The sequence below is a fragment of the Anabrus simplex genome, chromosome 1 (genome assembly GCF_040414725.1).
Source record: "Anabrus simplex isolate iqAnaSimp1 chromosome 1, ASM4041472v1, whole genome shotgun sequence".
Taxonomy (NCBI): Eukaryota; Metazoa; Arthropoda; class Insecta; order Orthoptera; family Tettigoniidae; genus Anabrus; species Anabrus simplex.
In genome coordinates, this window is record NC_090265.1 from 343,671,597 (window position 1) to 343,697,564 (window position 25,968).

A 25,968-nucleotide genomic window follows, 5' to 3' on the forward strand; every position below is an offset into this window, starting at 1 on the left:
GAATTCCCCTCTTAATGATTACAGGATCAGATAAAGCTTCACCTACTATAATACTCTGAGTTCTATTTTCTAGTAATATAGCCACCCTTTCAGTCACCCTTTTGTCTAATCCAATTGCACCCATTTTTTCCATTAGTCTCCCATGATCTCCACTATCAAATGCCTCAGTTAGGTCAATAGCGATACAGTCCATTTGACCTCCTGAATCCAAGATATCTGCTATATCTTGCTGGAATCCTAAAAGTTGAGCTTCAATGGAATAACCTTTCCTAAACCTTTTATTCATGGAGAGGCAGACTATCAATAAAGGATCTGCCTTCTTGTCCACAAAACAACGTATGAACTTTCACATCAGCAAATTTTCCCTTGGCGATTGCATGCGGACCTGCAAAAGAAAGATAAAAAGATAAAATATGTAGTATTTTATGCACATTAGTGAAAGGAGACCAATATCACATAACCATTCCACTTACCTTCATATGATCTCTCTGGAAGGACAAACTTGTTGACTGATGTTGCTGGTAAGTATAAAGTTGTTCTTGGAGCATTTACAACAGGTCTCTCCCAGTGGCCACTGTAAGTGTCTTTGTATTCCATGAATCGTGGATGATCCCAGGATAACAGGTTTGTTTTGATCGGGCATTTTCAGTACAATTTTCAATAATATGGAAAAGTGAGGGCTTATTTTGGGCACCCCTGAAATGATCGGCCTAGTCGTCAGGCATTTCTGCTGGAAACTTCTGATTAATTAGTGCCATGTTTCTATCACACTCTAGATATGAGTGCCCATAAATTGGAAATATCATTTTCACATCATTTAGACTTTTGTCATGGTGATCTACAAAGTAGAGAAACTGGAAAACTGCCCAGTTTTTGTTCTGTCCACAGGCAGAATTACAAAAGATTGTCAGGTGTTTCATCTTTCTGTCAAGTTCACAAAATATGAAATGATGTAACATAGAACACACTTCATCTGCTGTAACTGTCTCCAGGTACATATAGAAAACAGAAATCTCTCTATGGTAGTAGGCTTCAGTAATGGATATGTTAGATATGGATAAATTCTTTTGAAAATCTATTGCTATTACTTCTTATTTTAGATTCCTTCTGTGAAGTAAGTCTTGCAAGTCATTTACATGTATAAAATAATTTATTTATTTTTTTTTTTAGAAGGAATTTGTTATTAGTACTTAAATGATGTAATTCGGCCTCAATGTTCTTAATCTCTAAAAAATTTTTGTTCATTGTCTCAAATTTTTTGGTCTAATTTTAACTTTAGCTGTATAAGTATCACATATGCTGCATGTATCAGTGCAAAGATATCCAAAACTGATGTTAAAGTTGTTGGAGAATTTTTATTTGTAGCCTTCATGTGACATAGGGCTTGGGATATTTTCCCACAAACACACCATGCATTTTCTTAACTGAAAGGTTTCCACTAATTTTCTTTAATGATGATGTACTGTTTTTGTTTACATCCGAGGCTCATTTTACTCTTGAAAGCGATTTGACAATTTCCTCCCTTGCTGGCTTGCTGGGCCCAACACAATGTGAGGTTTTGATGGTCCTCAATCCAATCTGCAAGGCAGCAGAATTATGATAAATTTGTGTGTCATTTCCTACACATAGGTTTCATTAAATCCTGCTAAGGGTAAACTCTTCCACCTGCAGCCATTGGTTCTCCATTAGTTTGCCTGGTTTAGTACTGGTTGCCAGACCCTCAGCCAAACAGTCGCATATGGTAACAGAATTATACCTGAAATTTTTTTTTTTTTTACTATATGTTTTCTCTTTCAAGTAGTTTATACATTTACTGTATTCATTCAAAAATTAGATTTGGCAGATTGAAGAAACAGTTATAAATTAACTTACACTGATGCATAAACAATGCATTATTTTTGAGTTTGTGAGCAAAGCAAGCAACAGCTTACTACTGAGGCAGGGAAGTGGCTGCAGACTCGCTGTCATTTGTTTTAAGCTAGGGGATGTATAAGTTGTACATTACTCTCTCTTAAATATTTTTTGTTTTTAATTGTAAAATTTTCGCTTCATTTCTTATTCTTGACATTGTATAAACTTTGCAGGTTCAGATCCAGACTAGAACCTGCCATTTGAAGACTCCTGTTTTAGGGGTTAGAGTCTATGAAAGTTTATGTCTATGAAAGTCTATGTATGAAAGTTTGCATTATTCTAGCACTGACACCAGTGTAAATTATACTACTTGAGCCCTGTTTTAAGACTGCAAACATAATTTCAGGAAATATGCAATCAGAAGTCAGTCTATATTTTTATTTGAACTTCGTGTCTCTAAATGGTGCATTTTGCCAAGTGTGTTACAGTCATGAGTATTTTAGTATCAGTACTCTTACATGTAACTAACAACTCAAAAATTATTTGTAATGGTTGCTTACGTCTTGGGCTCCACTGAGCTTCCACAGTCCATAAAACAGCAGTCCACATCCTCCAAAGGCATAGAGCGTGCCCCATCCTAATGCTCGCATGGCCAGTGAAGCTCCAGTCTCCGTCATTTCTCGAGATCCTACCATACCTCTATTGAAAAACAACGGGTCTTTCTTCTTGGCATAGGCTAATGCTGAACCAAAACCAACCAGGACTGATATACCAGTCAATGAACCAAGAAACACACCAGCTGGAAGAATAGAACAATACAACAATCACTGATCATTCACACCAACAGAAAACCAACACAAGATCCTTTCATAATAACTAATATTAATATCAAACAAATGTGGAAAAACACATCTACTGAGACAATAAAAAAATATAACCAGGAGTGATAAACATTATTTTATCAGAAAATAATATTGTAAATTCCTGCAAGTTCTAATATTACTCTCTACATAATAGGTAGAATTTTAGATTATGTTAAAGTAAGGTAGAAGGAGTCAGCACAAGAATAAATTTTTAGATAGTAAGTGATATTGAGAATTTTAAAAATGAAACAATTAAGCAATGCATTAACACATTCGCTAGACTTATTTCCTGTAATTCCTTACAGGGAGCATAGGGCACAACAGAGGAGCACCACCTTGTTCTGTTCCTAGCTGGGACTTTGATTTCCCCCCAGATTTTTCTCTGATATTATAATTTCATGTGGCTATAGTAGCCTGGTGCAGGCCTTGTAAAACAGACCCTCCGACGAGGGTGGGTGGCATCTGCCATGTATCGGAACTGCATGTTACTACAGTGGAGGATAGTGTTGTGTGTGAGTTTCAGTGATGCTGAGGATAGTATTAACACCTATTCCCGTAGACAGGAGAATTAACCATTTACGGTTAAAATCTCTGAACTGGCCAGGAATTGAACCCGGGGCCCTCTGAACCAAAAACAACTATGCAAGCCATTCAGCCAAGGAGCCAGATTTTTTCTCTGTTGATATATCTCTACATCTATTGTCATGTCATCCTGGGCTTGTCTTTCCTCCTCTTTCCTTGTGAGTTCCAATCAAGTGCTTCCTTTGCTATATGGCTGGCTGGTCAATGCAATGTATATGTCCCATTCATCACAACTTTGTAATTCTTATTTTTTGTTCCATAGGCTCCTGATTAGGTCTTTCCCACAGCATAACAATGGAGATGGTTTTTGACCACCAAATTCCCAGAATGTTCCTTAAGCATCAGTTAGTGAATGCCTGTAGTTTGTGGGGCAGGTGTTTTGTTGCTTTTCAGGTCTCATACCATAGAGTTGGACAGACTTCATATTACTCTTGAATATATGTAGCTTGAATTTCATTTTCAGATTGGGCGTAAAGTTGCAAAGACACTCTTAGCTTCATTGGTGCAGCTATTAATGTTCTCTGTAGTCCCTTAATCTGAGGTAGTAGAATTTGTCTACTTTCTCGATGATTTGCTCCCTAAGTCTAACCTTTGTAGTGTTCAAATTCTTGATCTGTACAGTATCTCTTTTGTCTTCTGAGTATTAAATTTTAGCCCAACCTTTGCAGTCTTGGCTTCCAGGTTTTTCAGCTTCATCTCCATGTCCTTGAAATGGTGTACAAGTGGACAAAGGTCATCCACAAAATCCAGGTCTTCCAATTGTTTGTTGAGACCCCACTGTACCCCTCGCTGGTGGTTCATTGCTTGTGTCATCACCAGGTCTAGTACAATAAGAAACGGGATTAGTGATAAAAGCCAACCATATTTCAATCCAGTTGCCGCCTCTTGTTCCACCTTACATGTGTATGTGTCAGAGTCCTGCAGAGAGGCCCAGCCCATGAGCTGCTTCGGCAGTAGACTGCAATGGGCTTTGAAGGCTCGAACATACGAAGCCCGTGACGTCATCGCACGGGCCGGTCTGGGCAGCGCTCTGTCATTCGTACGCGGTGAGCCAATGACAGTGCTGTGGTAGTTCTATGGGCTGACTGCTTCAATGTGTACAGTGTACTGTGTAGCAGCAGAGTGCGTTGCATTACGGTCGAGTGGAGCCGATCAAATTTGCTGTGGTTTTCAGTTTGACTTCTCCGTCTATCCTGTTATCAGAAACGAATGCGGACTGTAGTTCCAAAAGAAAATAAACCGTGGCAAAAATCGTGAAGTAAAAAAAAAAAAAATGCAACAAACGAACTAAAAACCGCACAAAACAAGACTTCTGAACCGGATTCTAAACTTAAAAGTCGTATTTGGTTGGTATTCAAGCCTGCAGTTGACGGTGATGGGAAAGACGTTAATTTTGTGTGCTGTACGATCTGCGGTGAACTTTATGTACACACTAGCAGTTACCCGCACCTTCTCGCGTGGATTTCGTAATTTGATAAAAGTAATCGTTCCTCGGTACTGTACTAAGACATTATCTGAAACCCCTGAAGTATAAAATCTCACTGAAAAATTGAGTTTCATTTATCCCAGAAACTCTTTGTAAACCAAGTTTGTGGTATTGCCTTTTGGGGCTGAGATGACCATATGAGATAGAACTGTACACGTGAGAACGTCTTCTCTCAAGTAAAAAAAAACAACTCTCTATGTTTAAAGAAGATTACAAATACACATTTCCACATCTGTAACATCTTCAGGTTTTGAGATATAAGTATCCGCATAAAAAAATTTCAACCCCTTTATCAGCCCTTCCTCCACCCCCACCTACGTGGATTTTCCGAAAACAAAAAAGAGAGACATGTTTCTTTATTTTTAAAGGACATTCCAAGTACCAAGTTCCATGTCTGTAACATGTAAAATTTTTGACATACACTGTAGATATGCCGGTACTCATTTTAAAAATTCACCTGCTTTTTCAATTCTTTTCAGTCCCTCAAGTGGTTTTCCGAAAACAAAAAATACGTGTTTACTGATAAAGGAGCTGCCAAATACCAATTATCACGACTGTAACATCTTCAGTTCTTGAGATATTTGTATCCTCATGAAAAGAATTCAACACCTATTTCAACCCCCTCCCCCCTCCAAAGTTTATTTTACCTCCCCAAACTGAGTGTTTTTATTATTATTAAAGGTGATTTCAAATACCCATTTTCACATCTGCAACATCTTTAGGTTTTTTAGATATAAGTATCCTCATACAAATAATTCAACGAATATTTCAGTCCTTTCATCCCCCTCTTAAGTGGATTATCCAAAACCAAAAGAATATGTACTTTTTAAAGGAGACTCTAAATACCAATTTTTTTGCCTGTTAAAATCTTCAGTTTTTGAGATAACAGTACCCTAATAAAATTAATTCAACCCCCTTTTCAGTCCCTTCTACCCCCCTCCCCCCCACGATAAGTGGTTCTTCAAAAAACAAAATAATAACTGTTTTTTATTTTTGAAATATTAAAAATATCAATTATCACATCTGTAACATGTTAAGTGTTTGAGATATACTGTAGATATGCTCATCTTAAAAATTCACGCCAACCCACATTTCAGTCTTTTTACCCCCGCCTCCCTAAATGTCTTTTCCGAAAACAAAATAATACATGTGTCTTTATTTTTAAAAGAGATTATAAATACCAATTCACGTCTGCAACATGTTAAGAACTTGAGATATATTGTAGATATGCTCGGGGATTGTGTACAAATTTTGGTTGGCAGCTATGCCCAAACGTACACGCATAATCTCGCTGCTGTAGAATCCTGGAGCTGGCGTTGCCATGGTTAGGGCAGTTCATTTCCTCATCCGATTCTGAGAGCAGGGGTAGTGTGGACCAATATTTCCATAACGGTCGGTTTTAGGGCCTTAAAACATTGTTTTGGCCTGTGGGGCTTACAGAGATTTGTTCTTTGGGTCAAGGGGCTTAAAATGAGCTTAGTCTTGTCCTTGCATGATAAATTCAATATTTTGCCTATATTAGCCTATTATTTTTATATCTCCCCCATCGCCCCCACCTCGAATTCTTTTGAAACTAAAATACAACTCGTGTCCCTCAGGGATAATGTATATTTACATTAGTAAAAGGATTTTTAGAATCGGTCCAGTAGTTTCTGAGATTACCCTCCAGATATACACAAACTAGCAAAATTCGCGCTCTCTCTTTATTATATGAGTATAGATTACAGGAGTCGGACTGATTTTTGTCTTTTTGTGATTAGATAAAAACTTATGATGAACGAGGTGTGCTTGAATGATGAGCATTCTAATGTTTCCGTGTCATCACACTCCAAGACTATGCCACAACCTGCCAAAGTAATGAAGTTTTCTTCGTAGACTGACGTTCATGATGCTCCTATTCCAATAGATGAGCTGGAAAAGTATTTTTTACAAACTGTGGAATGGAAGAAGATATAGTGTCCTATTGGAGAACAAATTGATAAAACTATCCAAAATTTCATCAGATCGCTAAGAAAGTAATATTTATGCAAGCATCAAGTTCAGCTTCAGAGAGAAATTTCAGTTCAGCGGGCTTCATTCTCAATGCACGACGGTTTCTTCTAAAACCAGACAATGCTGATTCTCTTCTTTTCATTCACAGTAATTCCATTCCACCACATTAACAGTGACCAATAAACTACGCACACTAAGTAAAAGCTATGTTCAGGTTTGTTTTTGTTGTTGGCATATTGCACGTCATTTCTGTTTGTATTTTATTTTGAGGTAAACACACAATTAGAATTAAGGAAGGTTCAACCTTTTCAATACAAAATGTGCTGTACAAGGTGTTCACAACATATTATTTATTATATTATTAGTACCGGTTTCGACACTTATTGCGTCATCATCAGCTAAAAAATCACAAGTGGGCAAAGTACATATCATAAAAGTTGTATAAATAATTCTTGCATGGCAAACTACAAATGATAGATTGCTTTTCTCCTTAAAGGCTAGAAGAAAAATGAGTAAAATATGATGATACAATATGACACATAAAAGCGTTATAGTCTAATGAGATAGGTGAGTATTGTGCAATAAAATTGGTCTGATGATTGAACATAAAAGTCTGAATGTGATAATAAAACGATGTAGTAAAATTGTCCACTCTTCTGTTGTTGTTCAATGGAGACACATAAGTCCGGGTCCGATGTTATGTGAGGTTGGCAAGACCATCAAAAGGTTTTTGTCTAAGGCCGGGACACCTGATGTCAAACGATTGAATAAGGTTGATCTTTAAAGTTGTCTCAGCTCAACAAGGGTGGTGAATCTTAAAAGAAAGGAAAGAAAAACTAAGTTAGTGAAATGGAAATCTAAAATGGGATCACGGCCAAGGATGATAGAATATGAGCTCACCTTGTTCAGCGTGCTGTGTGTGTAGTGTGAGAAGAGTTGTGGACAAGTGAGATGGGTGTGACTAAGTTGAATGAATGCAAAGGTAGAGTGAGAGGGGTGGAAAGGGGAGGGGGAGAGGGGGAAGGGGAGAGGAAAGGGTAGGGAGGCGGAGTTCAAGGCGGATCAGTAGGGCGGAGTGGTAGTGGTGTGGGACGTAGAAGAGTGCTGTGGAGAGCGTGAAAAATCGATTTTCCTCCAGTGATTTTGATACCTCTAAAGACTTCGATTAGGAAGTCGAAAAGGATATTGTATTTTTCTGAAATTTCGTTAAGGTTTAGATTAGGATTAAAAAATTGGTCTAGGTCGGGGCCTCTCGGGGTGCATGCGCGTGGTGCATGCACTGTGCACGGTGCAAAAGACGACTTGGCTTGGTTGACCAGAGTGCAGACCCCCACTCCTCGATTTGGAGCAATAGCGCTGTCTCTCTCTTTCCCCACGCCTGACTCCCTCTCCCCCACTTGCGCCGTAGCGCTCCAAATCCTGGCTGAGTTGAGCCGAGTATAGCCGAGTAGAGCCGAGCATAGCCGAGTAGCCCAGAGACGAAGCGTTGATCCGAGCCATACCGAGCGGCACCGATGCGTATGCACGGAGCTCTTGCGCCTCGCTCTGCACGCGTGAGATTTTGGGCGTTTGAGAGGCCCTGGTCTAGGTGAATGAAACAGTTCTCCGTAACGTTGAGTAAAGGGCCTTTGTTTATGTTTTTGAGAATTTCTAGGTCTTGTTCTATGGTAGTAAAATTATGCTTTAAGTCATGTATGTGTTGGCCTATTGCAGAAAATCTATTATATCTGATGGCGTTGACGTGTTCTAAGTATCTAACTTTGAAGCTTTGACTGGTCTGTTCGATGTATGAGGAAAAACAGTTATTGCATTGAAAACGGTAAACACCTGACTTTGCGTGAATGTCGGATCTGTTTATTGACTTGGAATTGTGAACTATATCTATGTTTCTATTGCTGGTTCTGTATGAAATTTTAATATTATGTTTCTTGAAGACGTTAGTTACACTGTGTATGTTTTCGTTAAAGGTACAGGTGGCGAATAGGGCAGGGTTAGGTCTTTCTTTGGTTAATGTTGTCTTTAGTCTATGTTTACATTTGTTGATAATGCGTTCTATGAATGAGGTGTTATAACCGTTGTATTTAGCGATGGCACGAATTGTGTTCAATTCCTTCTTTAGGTTTTCCTTGGATAACAGTATTTTTAGTGCATGGTCTAACATTTGAGGTAAATGTGAATTAAGTCCTATGAATATACTTCGTGTTATTTAGATTCATTTTCAGTTAACTTGATGTCAATTGCAAACGAATATTAGTTTATAATAAAGTTTCGATTTGTTTTCTATTATTATTATTATGATTATTATTATTACACTGCAGGAGAAATCTCTACTGTTTAATTTCAAAATGTGATTACTCTACTTTAAAATATGTTATTAGTAGACCTGGGATTTTAAGGCAAATGCCTATTTCGTTCCTTACGAAATAACATGATTTTTTTAAAATGACGTTTCATGATAAATCCCTTACATCAATAGAGTTTTATAGTGCCCTAAAATGCCTATTTGGACCTTTAGAGCCTATTTTACTATTTTAGTGCCTAAAATGCCTATTTTCTACATTTAAAATAAAATTCAACTTCTGTAATTTTTACAATCACACAATGGACATCCCTGCAATGAGCAGAACAGCGGAGGGTGGGTTTTTCACAGAAATGTGCTCTTCCCAGACAACTGTCACCAAAGGAATGCTGAGTGAAGGGTGGAGGTAGAGGATTAGCTCAGAAGAACAACAGCAGGTAGTAAAGGACGTACTGTGTCAAGTCGCCAGTGAAAGAACATCCGTTTAAGTGAATATAGTTCATCATGCCTAAAACGAAATCATCTAAGAGTGCGTTTATATGACAATGGCTTGTACAATTTCCAGGGATGACTTTTGATGGCAAGATTATTTTCGGCCAGTACTGCAATAAATAGGTATGTGCATATATCTTAAATTTTATATTAATCTAAAACTAACGTTTTGATATTGGCTCCTCTAATTAATTGTAGAGACCTAGTCCAGGCGACCTGGGTTCGATTTCCAGTACCGGCAGTAATTTAGAAATCTATGAGGTCTGGAACGATGTTGACCCAGCATCGTGAGGACAATTGAAAAGCTACAATGGGCAGGGGTCAAGGAGGCAAGGCAATATGGCTAAGGGATGTATTGTGCTGACCACATGCCACCTAATATTTGCAGGCCATGAGCTGGACAGCAACTGTTATTGAAAACCAAGGCCCTTCGGGGACTGTAGTGTTCTTGTTCTTAATTAACTTTTAGAGTAATAATGGCTTAATTTAAATAGTTCAAAATTACACATTTTATTCAATAGCTCGCCTTTTCTATTCCTCATCTTAGTCTCTAATTGACATCACTTTATTGTGTTTTAGATTTCACATGAGAAAAATGCCACCTTCAGCAGCATGCAGATACTGCCAGTCACAAAGCAAAAGCAGCCATGAAAAGTAACATTAGACAGACTCTTCACACACAAACTATATCTCCTTCAACCCATAATGGTTTCTATGCTGATATGTGTAGAGCCCTAGTTGCAGAAAAATATCCCCTGGAATGCTCTGCATAATCTGGTTTTCAGAGATTTTTTACAGAAATACACCAAGCAACACATCCCATCAGCATCTACATTAAAGAAAAACCACTTAGATATTTGTTACAATGAGGTCATTTTGTCAATCAGGGAGGATATTGGGGAGTCTTGCATATGGTTGTGTGTGGACGAAACCACCGACTCTGTGGGTAGGTACATTGCTAAATTTATAGTAGGAAAACTGGAACCCAATCAGGCATCTACCATTCACCTTCTTTGCTCTAAACAGCTTGAGGAAATCAATAGTCAAAGCATTGCATATTTCATCAACAAGGGGTTGCAGTTGTTGTATCCTGGGAGTGTTGATGATTCTAAAGTCCTCCTCCTTGTCTCCGATGCTGCTTCCTATATGATTGCCACTGCACCTCTCCTCAAAACTTTCTATCCTTCTTTAATTCATGTTACTTGCATGGCCCATGCCTTGCATAGACTCGCAGAAACAGTTAGGGCCGAGTTTCCTGCAGTAAATACTCTCATTTCAACAATGAAGAAAGTGTTCTGTAAGGCTCCATCAAGAATAGCCATCTTTAGAGAGAAACTCCCCTCTATTCCCCTTTCACCACAGCCAATCATCACCCGTTGGGGTTCCTGGATGGAAGTTGCCCTGTATTATGCAGAACATCTTGAGGAAATCATGACTGTGATAGACAATTTGCCTTTAACGGACAACTCTGCATGTGTGTCGTCTGTCAAAGAGCTGTTAAATGATTGTTCCAGTGTTCAGAGAGACATTGCGTATATTCAGGCAAATTTTTCATTTCTTCCAGTCACCATTACAAAAATGGAGGGAAAAGGAAACAGTCTCAAACAGCAATTTTCTGTAATTGAGGAAGCTGAGAATAACATACAAAGTGCCAGGGGCAAGGTAGGGGATAAAATAAGAGACAAGTAGTCTATTGTACTGCAGAAGAACCCAGGTTATTCAGTGCTGAAAAGGGTACACCAGGTAATGGATGGGGAAAAGGTAGACTTACCAAGTGAAATTGAATTGAAAAATGTAGGTAAATTTGAATATGCCCCTCTAACATCTGTGAGTGTGGAGCGCTCTTTTTCTGCTTTCAAAATCATTTTAACAGACAAGACACAACCTGACTGTGACAAATTTGGAGAAGATTATTGTTATGTACTGTAAAGCAAACTACGAATGAAAGTACTGTAGGAATGTTCCTTACAAATAATAAACACATACTCCATTCGCGTTTACACCGTTATTGGATGCCTACAGTGCTGTAACTGTGTACAGTAATTTTAGTATTAAGGTTTTAGATCAGTACTGATAATGATATATCATATAATCCATAACATTTCGACACATGACTTTTTTATATTGCTCTTGATAAATGTATTTTTTATTCTGTCTTAATTTTGCAGTGATTACGGTTAAGAATTGGGATACCCCACTTGTTAAAGTAAAAAAGTATCACGTTACAGTTTAAGTGTATATTGTAATATTTTAAAGTCTATTTCCTGCCTATCCACACATTTTAAAAACATATTTTAAGTGCCTATTTTCTCTTTTAAAAGCCTATTTGCTTGTTTTAAAAGCCTATTTTAGGCACCTGAAACTAATTTCTTTAGAGCCTAAAATCTCAGGTCTAGTTATTAGCGTACAGGAATTCATAGAGTGAATGATCCGAATAGTAGTGTGACGTGAACATTTTGTCGTGCACGGCACATATGTTATTGTGGAGAAGTACTCAAGGTTAGTCTACTGTGCCCGCCCAGTGCGGTGGACTGCGGTGGGCTATATGAGACCAGTGCTGTGGGCCTGTACGCTGCCGCGTCAGAAGAGAACGGCACTGCACGGGCTGGGCTGCCGGAGCCCGTGGGTTTGAAGTGCTGCACTGTGAGCCTGGCTGCAGGACTCTGATATGTGTTCTAGATGCTCTTGATGAGGTTAACAATCTTCTTTGGAATGACAAAGACTTCCGAGTTCACTCCACATTCTGCTATGAGTTATGCTATTGAAGGCTTTTATTTATTTATATATTTGTTGTGTCAGAAGCACCATGACAAATACAACAAAGACTTGTATACATATCAACAACAACAAAACATAGAAGAAAAGAAGCCCAAGGTGGTGGATATAGGCAGTGTAGGTGACTTCATATCAAGCATAGTGCTTGGAGAAGATGATGCTGCTGCCTTCAGAAGTGTCCCATGTCCCATTCTGACAGAAGGAATCTAACAAGGATGAAAAACATGGCACCTGTTTTTACAGAAAGGCTATACCAGATGAATGGAGAGTTGCTATAGTAGCCCCTGTGTATAAAGGAAAAGGTGATGGACATAAAGCTGAAAATTACAGGCCAGTAAGTTTGACATGCATTGTACCGGTATGTAAGTTTTGGGAAGGCATTCTTTCTGATTATATTAGACATGTTTGTGAAATTAATAACTGGTTCGATAGGAGGCATTTCGGTTTTAGGAAAGGTTATTCCACTGAAGCTCAACTTGTAGGATTCCAGCAAGATATAGCAGATATCTTGGATTCAGGAGGTCAAATGGACTGTATCGCGATTGACCTGTCTAAAGCATTTGATAGGGTGGATCATGGGCGACTACTGGTAAAAATGAGTGCAATTGGACTAGACAAAAGAGTGACTGAATGGGTTGCTATATTTCAAGAAAATAGATTTCAGAGAATTAGAGTAGGTGAAGCTTTATCTGACCCTGTAATAATTAAGAGGGGAATTCCTCAAGTCAGTATTATTGGACCTTTATGTTTTCTTATATATATAAATGATATGAGTAAAGGAGTGGAATCAGAGGTAAGGCTTTTTGCGGATGATGTTATTCTGTATAGAGTAATAAATAAGTTACAAGATTGTGAGCAACTGCAACGTGACCTCGAAAATGTTGTGAGATGGACAGCAGGCAATGGTATGTTGATAAACGGGGTTAAAAGTCAGGTTGTGAGTTTCACAAATAGGAAAAGTCCTCTCAGTTTTAATTACTGCGTTGATGGGGTGAAAGTTCCTTTTGGGGATCATTGTAAGTATCTAGGTGTTAATATAAGGAAAGATCTTCATTGCGGTAATCACATAAATGGGATTGTAAATAAAGGGTACAGATCTCTGCACATGGTTATGAGGGTGTTGAGGGGTTGTAGTAAGGATGTAAAGGTGAGGGCATATAAGTCTCTGGTAAGACCCCAACTAGAGTATGGTTCCAGTGTATGGGACCCTCACTAGGATTACCTGATTCAAGAACTGGAAAAAATCCAAAGAAAAGCAGCTCGATTTGTTCTGGGTGATTTCCAACAAAAGAGTAGCGTTATGTTGCAAAGTTTGGGCTGGGTAGAACTGAGAGAAAGAAGGAGGGCTGCTCGACTAAGTGGTATGTTACACGTAATAAAGATCATTTTTGGTCCGTATTGATGATATTTGATTGAAATAATAACATTAAGTTATTATTTCAATCAAATTAAGTGGTATGTTCCGAGCTGTCAGCGGAGAGATGGCGTGGAATGACATTAGTAGACGAATAAGTTTGAGTGGCATTTATAAAAGTAGGAAAGATCACAATATGAAGATAAAGTTGGAATTCAAGAGGACAAACTGGGGCAAATACTCATTTATAGGAAGGGGAGTTAGGGATTGGAATAACTTACCAAGGGAGACGTTCAATAAATTTCCAATTTCTTTGAAATCATTTAAGAAAAGGCTAGGAAAACAACAGATAGGGAATCTGCCACCTGGGCGACTGCCCTAAATGCAGATCAGTATTGACTGATGGAGTGATATTATGAAGTCTATTTTCAGTATGTAGAATGTTTGATGTTATTAGACTGCTTGACGATTGATCTTAGGGTGTTCCTCTGGTCTCTGCACAATGAGACTTTCTGCAATCCTGTTCACATCTTAATTTCACATTCATCCTCGCTCTGATCGTAGTTAGGATAATATGTGATAGAATTTTGGTTGCAACCACCAGCCGAATAATATCTCGCCAGTTGTCGTAAACCATCACATTGCTTTCTTTGAGATCTTAATGACTAATCCTTGGTTCCATTCCCTCAACTTCTATAGTTTTCCCAAATGGTTGTCATAAGTGGATGTAATTAAGGGTTCGAAACTTCATTTTGGTTGGTCCGTATTGAACTGAGATTACATATATATTTATTTAAGTAAAATTTATGACTCCACCTATTCAATACAATATACTTTTGCAATGCAGTTTTTTACATTACAGTTTAAAACTTATTTGGTACCAGTTTTGACCCTATTCGGGGTCATCATCAGCCATAAACATTCAATTATACAATTCAGTCGAAAGGTCCTAAAACAATAGATTTTTTAACATGACATTTTTGTTAAAATAAATGAACATGACATTGTCAAGCTTAGAGTTAGATGATAATGAGGCACAGAGATGATAATAGCACATGTATTTTAGTATTATGGCAAACTGAATGCCGTTACAAATATGATAAAAGTTCATAAAATACAACTATTAGAACTTATGTAAAAGACACACATTTAAAAACAATTAGTACCTAAAACCTATTGGTTTTTACTTCAGCAGCATATAAATGCCATACTCTGAAGTATTTGTGCTTGTTTACGTCATGTGTATAACTTAACAGCGTTAAACAAGGTCATACAACCACCAGAATTTACGTAACTTTTTAGAGCAATTAGTACCTAGAACTACATTAACACTTCTCCAACAGCAGGTTCTGAAGCATTTATTTTACAAACTTTTATCATATTTGTAACGGCATTCAACTTGCCATAATACTAAAATACATGTGCTTTTATCATCTCTGTGCCTCATTATCATCTAACTCTTAAGCTTGACTATGTCATATTCATTCATTTTAACTAAAATGCCATGTTAAAAATGCATTGTCTTAGGACCTTTCGACTGAATTGTATAATTGAATGTTTATGGCTGATGATGACCCCGAACAGGGTCGAACTGGTATCAAATAAGTTTTAAACTGTAATGTAAAAAAACTTCATTGCAAAAGTATATTGTATTGAATAGGTGGAGTCGTAAATTTTACTTAAATATATATGTAAGTGGGTGTAGGATATTTGGCGACCTATAAATGCCTGGTTTGAATAGTTCTTGAACAATATTATTCAATCCTAGTTCTTACCCATTCTTCTATTTATTGTTTATATTGCTTGAGCAATTTTTACCTTCATAGGTGGTTTGGTTTTGATTCTCTGATGCTGTGGGAGCTCTTCTCTTTCCAGATCTATCTCAGCTTCACTATCAGTAACAAAGTTTAAGACTGTCTGAAAGTGTTACTTCCATCTCTGCACTTGATCTCTTATGATTTCCTCCTTTGTCTTTGACTGGCTTACAGTACATGAAGATTTTATTCAGTAGCAAGAGACTTTTAGCAATGTTTTAGGTTTTGCTATCCCCTCTGCTAGCTGCTAACTCTACTTCTGCTGCCAAGTTGTTAACAAAGGTTCCCTTATCCTTACAAAAACTTTTTTTTTTTTTTTTTTTTTGCTATTCTATTTAGGGAGTGTAGCTCCTCTTGAGTTTTCTTTTTTGTTTCTCTTGTTTGGGCTATATTTAGCCATTTATTTTTCTTTGTTGGTGGAATGCATCCCAGGTATCTTCAATTATTTTTATTGCTTGGGCGATTTTTTTCCTCCATAGGTGGTTTGGTGTTGATTCCTTACTCGACTACTTCAAGGACTTCTTCATTGGTTTTGATGAAGGACGCTTTCACCCTCTCTCACAGGCACTCAGTGTCTTCCTCGCCAGTCTCTCTACTCAGCAATTCAAAGCACATTTTCAGTTGGATCGAAAACTCATTGGAAGTAGTTGTAACCCTCAGTTTAATTATGTTAAACCAGGTCGTCCTCCACCCACATAGTTGTCAGACTGCCATGATTTTCAAACAAACTGATGCTATCATGAGGTGATGGTCACTGCCTGCGTCAGCTCGTCTTTTGTTCTTAAATCTAAGAAAGATCTTTGACCAAGTTCTACTAATAGCAAAACATTTCAATTGACTGTCTATTTTGTTGTCAGGTGAGATGTATGGTACTTTGAGATAATGCAAGTGGTGAAAGATGGAGCCACCAAGTATTAGACTGAATGTGCTACATAGGCCCAATAGTCATTCTACATCCCCAGAGCTGGTTCTCATTCCCAACTTGGACATTGAGGCAACCCCCTCAGCATATCTCTCTTCTGTCACTTCCGCACTGTCTCTTGCAATTTACTGTAAAGCTGATCCTTGTCCTTTTCATCATTTTGGTTGATGCACAGCACTATGCAATGCTCGCTGGTCTCACCTTTCATGAGAAGCAGGGCCACATTAATCCTCGCCTGAGAAGGGTGCCATTCCATCAGACACTTCTTTGTTTTATGGTGAAACAGTATTGCTATATCTTGCTAAAGTTGTCATCTCCTCTCCGAGGATGCAGGATAGTGTATCCCATCCATTGTTCTTGTCTCTCTAAAACACATTAATCTTGTCTCACTCAGTCCAAGGATATGTAGTTGGTATTGTTTCATCTCTTCCATTAGCTCTGCTAATCCTCCTATTTACTACATCATTTGCACATTCCAAAAGCCAATGTGCGTAACCTATCTAGTGGTAAAGATCTTTGCCACTGTATCCTTCTGATTTCTTTCCTTTGCCTTAAGTTTCCATGAGAAGTGATTTCAGGTTCATGAATATCAGCACATGTCCCCTATCCTGATGGGATGATTCCCTATGTTTAGTGTTCGAGCCTATGAGAGTTCTGCATAAGGGTTCTCTCCCTTAACCTTTAGAGTACCCTTCCTAACTGCAAGGCAGAAGTTTAAAAACTCTTAGTTGTTTTTGACATTGGATTGTCACTAGTGCCAATCTGAAGATCTTCTCTGCTGATGATGCCACCAGAGCCTCATTAGTTGTCACTCATTCAGGATTCCTGTACAACCTTCACTACTATACCAGTTCCTGGGACATATAAGTCTCCCACCCCAAACTGCGTCCCTACAGGTAGTCCCCTACTTCATGCCGTTGACAATCTCCCATGACACTAACAAGAGCTTGGAATTCTGGGAGACCATTTACTAGATAGAAGAGATCAAGTTTACATTAAATTAGAGAATTACTGTGAGTTCAGTCTTGGTTCATATAATTATGGGTTCTTCAAGAAAACACCCTGAGTTGGTAGAGTTATGGATACAGTGTAAAAACTGAGGAAGTAGAGATCATTTTATACTAATGAAATGTTGAACTACACTACACATGTAATACCCTCTCTGGATCAGTGATAGAGTGATGGCCTCTGCATCTAAGATCGCAGGTTCAAACCCGGCAGAGGTAGTTGGAAATGTGAATGGTGGAAAAGTCCATTCAACACTCCATGTTGTAAAATGTCAGCATGTAAAAGACCTTTGGAGACATATTTGATGTTTACCTGACAAAATTAATTAAAAATCTCAGCCAAAGATTGCCCAAGAGAGATCTGGTTTTCTCTGCCATCTTGTAGAGTAAGTTAGAATGTTGAAATTGACATACTGACAGCCTAGATGGCATCAAATCAAAATGCACACAAGAACTGAGACCATACAATGATTATTATTATTGTATGTATGTTCAGTCCTCAGCCCTAAGGCTGGCTGGATCCTCAACAGCTTTGCCATCCGCTGTCATAGATGGGCTAGGCATCACTGAAGAGGCGTACTATGAAAATGAGGAGCGAGGTAGTTTCCTGTTGCTTTCCTCACAGAGCCAGAAGTTGCTATTGCATATCAGTCTGCCGAGCCCACAGAAATGCATGCATCATCTGACCCTATGACCAACATTTTCACACCATTCATAGCAGGGACTGGCTGCATAAGGAATGGCATTACTAGCATCGCTAATACCTCAGTCACTTTCATATTGTCAAAGCCAAGGATAAGACTGAGACAGGTCATTGAAAGTAACAAAATTGCTCTAGCCTATACCAGAAGACATAATGCACTGTAAACACTAGGTCCCATCAGCAAAGGCATTATTATTATACCATACATATGAATTCCTACAAAATAAGTACACACAGACTACCTCAAAATACTGTTATAATATTGTTACGTGCCACCCTTGTGGTAGCCCATTCTAGTACTTCTTGGAAGGGACTAGTGAATCAAATGACCAGGAAGCTCCCAGTCGGTCTTTGCAAGTATTGTTCTCTTCATCTGGTTTCCCCATGCATTTCTGTAAGGTGCAATGAGAAGGTTCTGTACCTAGCCACCATCGTGAATATTCCAGTACTCATCACCTGAGCTATAAAAAGGAAGCTAGCCACAAACAGTCGGTCAGTCAGTGTTGGAGTCGGAGTTGGACTCGGTGTGTTGGGGTTTGGTGGCTGGGCTGAAGGTGACAGCGATGTTGGATGTCCCTAGTGACCCACCGGAGTCTGAAGAGAAGTTGTTGCGTGTAAGTGCCAAGTGAGTAGCTAGAATGGAACGGCTGTTGGCTGCCATCATTACATCACTGAAGTCAGAGTATTATCACATACAAAATGGAATAGTATGAGAACAACCTTAAGAGTACTGTGTGTGTACTCCTATGACTGATGACCGCTGTAGAGTCAGCGAATGGAATCTCTGTACAAAGCAGTGATATGGGTAGAATTGGAGCAGTGTTAACTGCCATTGTTGTTATGCTGTTAAACACTGTTGAGCTGCTGCTGTTTAGTTTTCTGCTGTGTTTGATTGTACAAGATAGAAGGTCTTAATAACTGAGTTGTGTCATAAAGCAACTAGCAAAAAAAAAAAAAAAAAAAAAAAAAAATACTGTACAATATTATTCCTTTTTTTAATATATTTTATTTAAGAAAGGGACATGTTCCGTCTCTTCCTTGTGAGATATGTTCAGCCTAAAATATAATAATAATAAACACATGATATTCTTGGCAACATTAAAAACAATGACCTATCCTTAAAATTGTTTAAGAGTCAAGATGACTCAGTCTATTTTATGTAAACATAGTTAAAAAACAGTTCATGTTGTTAAAATATTTTGTCATAGGAACAAATTACTAGATGATAAAAGTTCCATTGAGTTTTGCTACTCGAAATAAAACATGTATGTGAAGATCACCGTGTTTTAAAAGAGGAAATAAATCTTGTCTTTAGTTAATGTCATCTCAAGTTTATGGATGCTTGATTGCGTATGTGTCTGGTTAAACAGGGCTTGTTTTCCTAGGTGGAATTTCTCAATATACTGGTCATGTAGCCGGACAAATCGTGTGGTCTACATACTGGTGGTATGTGAAATATTTTCTCTGGTCTATTTTCCTCTCTCTCTCTCTCTCTTGTCTGGCCAGCTCGTGTGCAGTCCTGTGTGAGACTGCTGCTTACTTATAGTAACCACTTTCACTTTTAGAACTTTTAGAACACTGTGATCTTCACATTGATTTTTTATTTTGAGTATCAAAACTCAATGGAACTTCCATCATCTAGTAATTTGTTCCTATGGCACACAATATTTTAACAATATGAACTGTTTTCTAACTGTGTTTACATATGATCTCAACTCTTAAACAATTTTAAGGATAAGTCATTCTTTTTAGTGTTACCAAAAATATCATGTGTTTATTATTATAATATTTTAGGTTGAAGATGTCTCACAAGGAAGAGATGAAATATATCCCTTTTTAAAATAAAATAGGATAATATTGTGCAGTAATGCAAAGGTGGAGTTATTCAATTATTAAGACCATCTATCTTGTTGAGGTTGACAATACAGATTAATTATGAAATTTATTTTCTGTGGTGTTTGACTGTGTGAATTACTGGACTGTCTCTGGAGTTGAACCAAGGAGTATTCATCATGTGTTGTGTGATTAGTAGCACTATGTTCAAACCTAGATGTCTGCATGCAGCTGCTGTGCGGAGTGAATGGACTTGGAGGAGAAGTGAAAGTAAGAATTATAACCCTCCAAAAAGCCTTACATCTGATCTGTTTTTTGACATGCTCTATTCATGGAAAAATATCTAATTCCCTCCATGGGAACTTAGAATTTCCATTCGGAATTGCCAGGTGGGCAATAATTCCATTGTGGAGATTTATCTCCCGTATACAGTTATCAGACTGTGCCTCTTATAATGGGCTTCTGTTAAGTTCACCTGCATACACCCCAGCATCAGTGGGTACGGTCTGACACATCCCACTCTGATGAGTCTAGTGTCAGACCTAAGATGAAATGCTGCTTAATAGAGCAAACGCCTGAAAAGCCTTACATCTGATCTGTTTTTTCCCCCGCTAGATGTCGAAGATCGGCCATAATTAGTTGGAAGACCATCCGGAAAAGACGGAGGATGATCAGAAGATTGAAGAAGGCCAGAAGAAGATGGATAAGTACTTGTCCAGAAGACTGCAAGTTCTGTTCCAGGAGGGAGGCCGAGCACGAAGTTCCCTGCTGAAAAACAACCGTGAAGTTCGAAGGAAACTCAGGCTGTGATACCTGGATGGAAACACAGAAGGACAGGCATCGCCATTTTTTCCTGTTCCCCAGCTTACCAGTTTGTAGTGCATGAGACTACGGGATCTGCACCAACGGGGACGCCGATTGAAAGACAGCTGCACCTCCTGGGAGATTTACCATTCCGTTAACCTGAGAATTATCCTGCCCCGACTGACCGGTACTGCTTGGATCTGACAACGAGACCAGAGGATGTAAACACCCTGTCCGGAAGAGTGTGAGCACAGTGACCAATTGAAGGCATGGTACGACCTATGAGCGGACACCACCGAAAATCGTGAGAACGACTGGGGGGTGGCTGTATAACACCGTAAGGAAGAGAGGCTTATCTCTCAAGCTCCAGAGAATGTGAAAAGTTCCTTACCATGTTCTGAGATGAATAAATGACTTCAGCTATAGAGGATAATGAAGACCAAGATGCAAGATGAAGGTGGTACATCTGGACCGACTTGTGACATGCAGAGGAACAGCTGAGGAAATAACTGATTGGGACAATCAGCTCTCAAAGCGGGGCAAAGTTACATGCCAGCCCTGTGGTAGCCCCTTTTGGTACTTCCTGGAAGGTCTTCGGGAGTCAAACAACCGGGAAATTCCCAGCCAGCCTCTCTGATTATTGTTCTCTTTGTCTGGTTTCCCCGTGCATTTCTGCGAGGTGCAATGAGAATGTTCTGTCTCTAGCCACAGCGCAAATATTCCAGTACTCATTGCCTGAGCTATAAAAAGGAGGCTAGCCGTGAACAAACATGGAGTCAGTGTTGGAGTCGGAGTTGGACTTGGTGTCTTGGGGTTCGGTGGTGGGGCTGAAGGCGACAGCGGTGTTGGCTGTCTCTAGTCTTTCACCAGAGTCCGAGCAAAGAGTTGTTGTTGCCTCGGAGTATCGAGCAAGTAGCGGACTGGGACAGCTGCTGGCTGCCGTCATTGTCTCATTGGAGTCAGAGTATCATCGCGTACAGAACGGAATTCTGTGAGTACTGCCTTAGAGTACTGTGTGTATGTGTGCTCCTGTGGACTGAGGACCATCGTAAAGTCAGCGACTTAGAGTCAGTGCAGAACAGTGATGTGTGTAGACTAGGAGGAGCAGTGTTAACTGCTGTTGTTATGAGGGATATTGTCCTATAGTTTAACATTGTTGAGCTGTTCTTGTTTAGTTGTTCACTGTGTTTGACTGTGTGAATTACTGGACCGTCTCTGAAGTTGAACCAAGGAGCAGTCATCATATGTTGTGGGGCTAGTAGCCCTGTGTTTAAATCTAGCTGTCTGCACACAGTTGCTGTGTGTGAGTGGACTTGGAGAAGTGAAAGTACGACGAGCTGGTCAATAGGATTATAACCCTCTCAGGTAATACCAACGGGCAGGACCATCTGCTGAGTGAAGAGCACAGAGAACTGTAAATAGACAGCAATTAGTGAGTGTGGTCATTCATGGCTGAACAGACTTGTACGTGTGTATTTACTGGGTGATCCTGAAATAAATTAGAGCAATAAAACAGATGGTATTTTATTCGTAACAATATCTATTTTAAACTACTTTGAAGGTAATCTAACTCCTGTATACAGTCTAGAAATTAAATTAGTTATATCATTTCCAAACTTGCCATATCAATTTTTCAATTTATTACAGGAACCGAGAAAAATGCTTTTGACTTTCATTTGCATGTTTCTACAAGTTGAACAGCTTCACAACAACGGCTAGTTTTAGGCCAACTTTAAACATAAATTTAAAAAATGTGTAGTGTGTAGTATACACTGATCGGGACAATCAGCTCTCAAAGGGGGGCAATGTTACATGCCAAACCTGTAGTAGCCCCTTTTGGTACTTCCTAGAAGGTCCTAAGGAGTCAGACAACCAGGAAGCTCCCAGCTAGCCTCTCCGGTTATTGTTCTCTTCGTCTGATTTCCCCATGCGTTTCTGCAATGAGAATGTTCTGTCTCTACCCACATCGTGAATATTCCAATACTCATCATCTGAGCTATAAAAAGGAAGCTAGCTGTGATCAAACAGTCAGTCAGTGTTGGGCGTCAGAGTTGGACTCGGTGTCTTGGAGAAGATAAGTTTTGATCTATTAAAATGAATAAGACAAGTTTTGCAATGCATATTTTACTGTACAACCAGACATTTATTTGCAATTATTTATTTCTTCCTTAGAATGGTTTATTGAATTTTCAAAGCATAATGATAAATATTACAACCAAGTGACAAAACAAGTAGGTATCTTAAAAAATAGGCACATTAAATTACTTCCAGTTAGACATAATGTCCATCATCCTAATGATGAGGGCTCCACTGGCTATACATGGATGGATCAGACGAGTTCTGCTGAGTCAGTACGTGAGTAGGGTCAGTAGAGCTGATTATATTTCAAGCACGCTTTTGTAGAGGAATGAGTGAGTATTGATGTCTAACATGTACATATTCAGGTTCAGCTGTAATCAAGGAATAAAATGCAGTCATGAACTGATTTTGATTTGCAGTGGATAAGGTGAGTTTTGGAATAGCACTTGCTTAAATAAAGTATTCAGGTTTCTTTACCTCAACATTTATTTTGCCAGCTTGTGATGATATTCTTGTTTTAGTACAGTACCCAGTACATGGTTAATTTGCTCATGATAAAACAAAAAATGACTGAGTCATACAGGTGAGAAACAATTGTAAAGAATTATTGCCTAGGGACTTGAAAAGGATACTAGCATTTGCCTTGCATTACAGACTTGAAGCAAGTTTACCCGTTATGATATACTTGCCTGGCACACAATCTCAGCCTCAGACTAGAGATAGTATAATTGGCACACAACCTCCGCCTCGTAGTAGAGATCGTATAATAGTGCATTACTTACATAGGGCTCCCAGATGTCCTAGTTCAGCAGGGACAGTGTCGGATTTCCAGTGTGTGTTGGATATGCCAAATGTACTTTTAATTCAAAACCGAAGATAACAATCATTTATGAGATGTTTGAAATTTCCCACTTAGTTATTGATACTCAACTGATAGGACTTCTCTCCTCTCTGGCACTCTTAAAAACTTTTGGTATGAAAACCTGCTAAGCAATGACCACAGCCAGAGCAGCTATAGCAAAAATGAAAATATGAAAATATAATGAGAGGTGGCATGCAATGTTCACCCATTTTAAGGAAGGAAGTATCACTGTAAAGTAATTTAACTTGTCAGATTTTGTCTTACCATGTCATGTTCTAATTAGAGAGGTTTCCTCACTTACGAACTCTTTCCAGACTCCCGAGAAAAATACACATACGTAGTAGTCTCCAAGTGAACACACTTGTTGTTTAAAGGGGCCAAATATCTAGGTCATCGGCCCCTAATGGAACGAAGTAGAACAAAATGTAATAATTATTAAAATGTTAAAATGTATCCACTAAATAGAATTTGAAACAAATGATGATGAAAAAATAGATTAAAATAGAATAAGGCATTGCCTTGAAGTGAAATCATATACATAAAATAACTTATTCTGACTGACAGATTCATCATCGCCCAGCCAAAACTACTGGACATAAGGAAAGGAAATTTTGTGGATACATTCATATTGCAATGTAGGTGCTCACTAAAGGAGGATTTTCGGATATTCCATTGCTAAGGGAGTGAAAAGGGGGAGGTGAATTTTTAAAATGAGTGTATCTATATCTTGAAAACTGAACAGTTTAAAGGCATGAAAACTATTATTTGTAATCTGCTTTAAAAATAAAGAAACACATATATTTTTGTTTTTGGAAAATCCTGTTAATGGGGGAGATAAAAGGTGAACAGTGGGTTGAATACCTTTTGTGTGGATACTTATATCTCAAAAACTGAAGATGTTACAGTCCTGAAATTTGGTTATGTCTCATTGGGAGATGGAGACATAATAATAAGCTGAGAATGATAAAAAGAATTACGAAGGTATGGAAGACTTACTTCCCTTCAGGTTTCTCAGAGAGAAGCTGTGGTATTATGTCATTTTGGCCACAGTATAGCAACGCCCTCCTACTTATTGAAGGGAGAAGCCCCCCATGTGTACTTGTGGCTGTCATGTTATATCGTCATACACATGCTTCTGGAGTGCGTGGACCTGGCCGATCTGCACCTTAATCTAAAACTTCCGAGTACCATCTCCCTCATCCTACAAGATGATGAGCAGTCAGTTTTATCATGTATAAAAGTGAGTTTTCTATCTGGTTTTAATATTTTACTGGTGGACCCGTGCTGCTCCGCAGCTTTTCTTATAAACAGGTCAGACAACTCGTCTTGATATGTCTGTCGTAGTCACATTGTCATATAATTTTTATGAACATTTCATACCGGTACATAATAACCAATTAATTCATAATGTAGCACTTGTTTCCGTACAGTATTCACTGTGCTTTGACCTTTCGGGCTACCTGGATCTTCACATTTTCAAACGATCTTACCCGAGATCGTGCAACATACAACTGGCCGTGATTGAATACTGGCTTGGGAAGGTAGACACCTACGTTTTCAAGAGTTTATCCCTACACTTTATTAATGGTCATACAGAAGGTTCGATAGTGTTGTGACTTTGTACCTGATGGTGTGTAAAAACTGACCCATTTGACCTTTCTCCACTGTTCATAAACATTGTGAGACTTTACCTATCATTGCATGTGCCGTAATACCATTTATAATATTACGTACTGTTTTCTTTTAAGTGACTCACAGTTTCTACCCCCCATCATCATTTTATATTTCATCTTATACCGATCCAGAGTTCACTTAATCTTTTTCTTTTTCATATGCATTGTTTTTCATGTTTTTTATGTTTTGAACGGCTGACGATGACCTGGACTAGGGTCGAAACCGGTCCCATTTCTAATTACTATTAAATAAGAATGTAATCACTACATTTCTTTCTCTTATGTATTGAATAGGTTGAATCTCTTTTTCAATTATTCAATTTTAACATACAGAAGGCTAGTCGACTCGATACTCTAAGTAAGGACAAATACACAACAAGCATATGAGAAGAAGATGAAAGAGATAAAAGGTCTGCAGCAAATGACATAAAATCAATCTACAGAACAAAAATCCCTAAGCATGTAAGGTCAGCATAACTATGGCAACTCAAGAAAGGCAAAAGAGATAAATACCTGAAGTCTTGAGAAATAGAATCCGTAGATTCTATTTCATCATAAACATTGAGTCAGAACGGAG

At 38.6% G+C, this 25,968-nt stretch overlaps 1 protein-coding gene across 1 annotated transcript in view; it reads right to left on the reverse strand.

The window, feature by feature from the left end:
• The window catches only part of LOC136856767 (transmembrane protein 242), a 63,336-nt gene that overhangs the window by 10,447 nt on the left and 26,921 nt on the right, over nt 1–25,968 (reverse strand). The window contains exon 2 of the mRNA XM_067134865.2: nt 2,412–2,650. Within this exon, the coding sequence (XP_066990966.1) occupies nt 2,412–2,650 (239 nt within the window). The remainder of the gene's footprint in view (nt 1–2,411; nt 2,651–25,968) is intronic.